Source organism: Neophocaena asiaeorientalis, unplaced genomic scaffold (assembly GCF_003031525.2).
Source record: "Neophocaena asiaeorientalis asiaeorientalis breed wild unplaced genomic scaffold, Neophocaena_asiaeorientalis_V1.1 scaffold777, whole genome shotgun sequence".
NCBI lineage: Eukaryota > Metazoa > Chordata > Mammalia > Artiodactyla > Phocoenidae > Neophocaena > Neophocaena asiaeorientalis.
This window is the reverse complement of record NW_020174940.1, coordinates 289603-295356: the sequence shown is the minus strand read 5'-3', so window position 1 is coordinate 295356 and position 5754 is coordinate 289603. Positions and strand designations below refer to the sequence as shown.

General features: G+C 36.6%; 1 protein-coding gene across 1 annotated transcript in view; it reads right to left on the bottom strand.

The window, feature by feature from the left end:
- Positions 1–5754, bottom strand: part of LOC112411001 (kelch-like protein 15) — a 22396-nt gene that overhangs the window by 12769 nt on the left and 3873 nt on the right. Inside the window, 1 exon segment of the mRNA XM_024761846.1 lies at positions 3271–3982. Coding sequence (XP_024617614.1) covers positions 3271–3975 — 705 coding nt within the window. The 5' untranslated portion in view covers positions 3976–3982.

The following is a 5754-nucleotide window of genomic DNA, read 5'->3' as shown; positions in this document are numbered from 1 at the left end:
AAAAAAAGTGGGGGACTGTGTTAGATTCTTTAAGAAAGATTAAACAGACATGATAACCAAAAGCAATGTGTAAACCATGACTGGATTCTAGGGCATTTGGGAGACAACTTTGAATATGAACTAGCTGTTAGATGTTATCAGGGTCTTATTGTTAATTTTCCTGGGTGGAATGGTATTGAACCTGGGTAGGAAAAAGTTCTTATTCTTACGAGAGGCATGCTAATAAGTATTAAGGGATGAGATGTCATGATGTTTTCAACTTATTTTCAAACGTTCAGCAAAGGAAAAAAAATGTACATAAAGAAAATATGGTAAAATGTTAACAGTTCTTGAATCTAGGTGACAGCTATATAGGTATTCATTATACTATTCTTTCAACTTTTTGTATGTTTGAGCATCCTCATCATAAACGAGAAAAAGGAGAGACAACTTCAGATTTAAAGAGAGACGTAATAACAAATGTGCTGTATGAACCTTGATTCAATCTTTAAGAAACAGCTTAAAAAAGACATTTTGGGGAAAACTGAGAAAATCAGAAAATGAAATGGATATCACAGATATTAAGGGATGACTGTTAATTTCAATAATGGTATTATGGTTATGTAGAATTTCCTCACTCTTGGGAGATAAGATGCTTGCTGAAGTAGTTAAGGAGGAAACATCACATCTACAACTTTCTTTGAAATGGTTTAGCAAAAAACAAAAATTTAACATAAAGGCACACACTCTCCTCTCTATCTAAAAACAGGGTGGCAAAATGACAACAACTATTAACCTACAAGATATGTTTATGGGTAATCATTCTACTGTTCCTTCAGCTTTTTTGTATGTTTACAAAGTCTAATAGTTTTTAAAAATTGAAAGCTAAAAAGTGCATATTAACATTCCATTTTTCTAAATTTCAGCAAAATAGGATAAAACCACAAATCAAAACTGCCTACACTTTTCCCCATGCAGATCCTCATACTAAAAAAGGACCAGCACAGATGTACTATGTCTTTATTTCTGTGCCCTTTCTGGTTCCATGCATATATAATGGTTTTAAAATGGCCTTGTTTGAGACCTGCAGAGTGCCGAGTACAGGAAAAATAGATGGGCCCTATTTTCAAGGAGCTCAAAACAGCATGGTGTAAAATAGTCCAAATTCTTATTCCCCAACCAAATTTTCCATTCTAGTTTCTGAAGTTTAATTTCTAGAGATAAGGTCTCAAATCTGCTTAGTGTTTTACAACACATTCCTCTGATAAACATTATCTCTCACACACTGCTAAGACAAGAATCACCAACTACCTTCCCTTCCATTTACCTTACCAGTATCACAAATAAAACTGGAAGATTTATAAAAAACAGAAAGATTTCTCTGTAGCCAGGGCCTTATTAAGTTTTTGTAAGAAATTAATTCAAGAAGGAAGCCTTAACAACATTTTTATTCTGATGAGATTCCCAATACCTGGCCAATAAGTAATAACCACATCCTACGCTATATATGCAAACAGAACCATCAGAAGGTACAAGTGTTGTTTTATATGATTTACAAAACTGGGAGTTCCCTGGCGGTCCAGTGGTTAGGACTCCATGCTTCGATCCCTGGTCGGGGGAATTAAGATCCCACAAGCCGCGCAGTGCGGCCAAAAAAAAACAAAAAAAGAAAGAAAGAAAGAAGATGATGGAAAAAAAAAAACAAACTACAAAATTACCTGATGGTATTAACTTCCAGCCACTGTCACTATTGACCACCCTGAACTGATAGTTGGAATATAAAAAGGCTCTGCAGCTCAGCACTTAATCATTTACTGCTATCAATTATCCATCATAATGTCCTACAAGAGGGAAAATTTTATTCTCTATTTCATGAGCACTTCCATCTAGACTGAAGTTGAGGGGGGTTTGTTTGCTTTAATAGTGGGAAAGCATTTCCATCTAACATGTAAAGACAAAACAGGATTCCCCAGGAAAAGAGAGCAATAAAAACAATAGTAAGGAAAAAAATCAAAACATCAGAGAAAAATGATTTACATTGTTGATGTGGGGCTGATTATCATTGAACAAAAAATAATTAAGAAATGTATTCTTTAGTTTCAATTATTTGTCATATCAGTACATTCTGAGAATAAAGATAAAATCCTACAAAACTGAATTATCTAGTAAAAGTTTAAGTTAATGATATTTCACAGCATTTCAGAGGGGAAAAAAAAAGACATGCCAGGCTGCTGAGTGTTATTCGAAGGCGCAAATTTGTTTATTTTTCAAATGGTGTAAACAACCCTCCTTTGCAAATATTATATTTTTATCACCAGGTCTGGTAACTAAAGCTGAGGAACCACCTAACATGAAGGGTGTCGACCAAAGCTTTAAGTGTGCTTTCTAGAAAGAAGAAAAGATGCAAGAGGTAAACAGAGCGCCAGAGGTAACCATGTGATTAGAAACCAATTAAGTTAAGCAATTACTGAAACTGCTTTCTCTCCTTTGGGCAAGAGAGCATCACAACTGAGACTCTGATATAAAAATGAAAAATGCTTACATGCAAAAAGGCCAAGGCTGTTTTGGAGAAAGACAATTTTAAGACAGCAGAACTATTACATGGTAAAATGTGCACAGGGATATTTGATCAATGTAGATAGAGGATCTATAGTCTACTTGTTTAGAAATGCCAAAACAACGATTTTAGACAAACATATGTTTTCAAGATTAAATTTAGTTAGTATTCACAGTGAAGGGGGCTGGGGGAGACGGACGGGGAGGCGCAGAACTAGGCAAGAGTAGGGAAGAAAATCAGTGCCAGGGCCTACTGGTTTTCAAGAGCTATTTTATGTTTCCTCACTACATTTTAGAGGAATACGAAATTGTGTTAATACTTATCATTCAGAACTACAAAACTCCCCTCAACTCTAATTTCAGCATGATTCACTTAAATGCATTTTTGAAAAGAGAGCTAGACGGACCCAGTTCAAATTTAATTACTCTGTGAAAAGAAAGAGAAGCTAAAGCAAACTTATAATATTTGGGGTTAAATAATTATGCTTCAACTTTAAAAGTACTTTCAAAGTGAAACTATTCTACCACCTACCTGGTCCATCTTTCACCCACAAAATGTGTTTTAAAAAACCTAAATACAAAAGCTACAACAAATTAGACTTCTTACACATAACTATTCTTAAAAACTATTCATTCTTTCTGGCTCCTGACCAAGCCTGAGAATCTTATCTATAAAGACATACTGCCTTATTAGCTAAACGATGAGTCCTGTCTATTGCTTTCAAATGCACCAACCTTCTCAAAAACACTGGATGGGGTCATCAAACAAAACCTGATGTTCTGAATGATGGTATCGGTATGTCTCCAGCGTCTTCTATCATGCCGCAGCCAAGACTGCACAGCCTCGTACAGCTCTATCTCTGGGAACCTGCTCAGATGATCATTATCCAAGTAAGACATGAGCTTCTCAAAGCTCAGATAAGACAGGAAGTCAGGCCTGGACATGAGTGGTACGAAGTTGTCTAGCAGAAAGGCGTCCAACTTCTCCCTGACTCCCTCGATGTTTACACTGAAATCATCTAAGAGTCTCATAATTTCTGCACAGTTTTCTAAGCAGATTTTTGCTAATAGAAAAGAGCAGCAGAACTTCACCACTTCTATAAGTTGAACATACATGGCAGCCTGAAGAATCTCATGAACAGTACTCATACTCAGTTCTGTAGTTCCATAGTACATAAACTGAAGGACGTGGCTGAGACCGGTAGCAGTTAGGCCTTTTAAATGAATTTTGTCCTGATCTCGCTCCCTCATATCTGCGGTAAACAGAATTCTGAAGTAATCACTCTGGGTGGCCAAGAGTGCTTTATGGGCCTGGAACTGATGATCTTCAATAACCAGAGTGACATCAAGAAGCAGTCCCTCCTCATACAGTGCTCTGAACCCAGCAGAGACACTGGTGTCATGGATGGAGGAACAGAATCCTTCCACGTCCCCTGCCATGAATCACCTGGAAAAAAAGTAATCAAAGAAAACTGTGTTAATCATTTCCATGCATTCTGAAGACATTATTAACTTAGAGCTTAAAAAGTTTTTATAATTATCTCAATTCCACTGCCTAAGTCCTACACGTACAAACCCTTTAGAAGAAAACAGCTTAAAGGTTTGTGGGCTAATATTTTTGGCTTCCCTACCTGGGGGAAAAAATCTATTAAATATCTATTCAACAATGGTAAATTGTTAACTTACAAATATATGCCTATCCCAGTGATTTTACACTGTTTACCAAATATATTTAAACATGTCCCCAAATTATCAACCAAAAAGGATTTCTCAGCTAAATACTAAATCATGAGAAAAAGAGATAAGAAATTAAACCAAAAAGTACACTGTTGACCTTGAAAACTCCTAGAAACTTACCCAAAGGAAATAATCAGATACATATGCCAACTTGCACACACAAGGTTTTTCTTTCTAACCTTATTTATAATAAAAAACTGGAAAGTATTCAAAAGCCCAACAATAGAAATAAATACAGTACAGTCCTACAATGGATTACTATAACAACTAAAAATGATGGCAGCAATCTACCTATTCTGAGAAATAATATTTACTAGGTATTGTTGTTATGTGGGAAAAAAAGCAGGCAACTGCAGTATACTCAGTATATTTTCAAAAATTAAATATACATATACATATATATATATATATATATATACGTTTAGATGAGAAAAAGTCTGTAGGAATATATACCAAAATGATGTCCCTGGGGTAGTGGGACTTCAGGAAACTTTGAGGTTTATCTTTTCCTTCTTACTTACCTCATTAACCTTATTTTTAAAAACAATGACCATGTATTGTTTATATATTTAAAACATAAATACATAATTTTTAAAGGAAATTAAGCCGCATTTTTGCATATCAGAGAAACGAAGCCAAATAGTGGGATTATAATTAGATCTCTTAAGCAGAATAAACTAATCCAGCTTACTAGACTGTTTATGAAGCAAAGTAATTTTCTTTCCAGACAAGCCCCCCAGGCCAACTATCTATCCTCTCCTCAACTCTCATCCTCACACAGCTCCAAGCTTCCTCCACAATGACATATCATCCCATCCACGAATTCCCTCCCAACCCTTTCCACTGTGCCCTGTGGAACCTTGCTTCAGTGTAAACAAACTCCCCTACAGGCTCATGCAGGTCACAGAGAGTTTTCTCGGCTTTCTGATTTAAAAACAAACAAAAAAAAAACAACCCTCTTCTATGTTCTTTTTAGAACAAAATGCTCTTCTATAGCTTATGACCTACCTTCTAATAAGCCTTCTCTTGGCTTTCTACTGTCCTTTTTCTAAAATATGGCAGAGGGGATTCCTGAAAGGCATATACCGCACCGCTATATCTAATGTAATGCCTGGCACACAGAGGTGCTCTCCTTTTGGTTAACAAAGGGGAAGGCACTGGTAATAGAGTGGTGAGGCTGCCAGGATGGCCTCCCTGAAGGAGGTAGAGCAGGTGCCAGCAGTGACTGTGGTGCCAGCGGCTTCACTGTAGGGCTCGTGGTCCACCCAAACACTCAACCATGGAAAGGAAAGAAGGTCTAAGCTGGAGAAGGACAGAGGTAAAGTTTGGAGATGACAGACCAAATGAAAAGGGAGGAGATTAAGCCAGAGACTGGGAAGCCGACAGTTAAAGATTTCAGGTATGGATCAGTTCCTGATTGTGGCAAGGCCCAGCAGGTTTGAGAATAAGGTTGTTGTTTTTTTTTTTTTTTTTTTTTTGGCT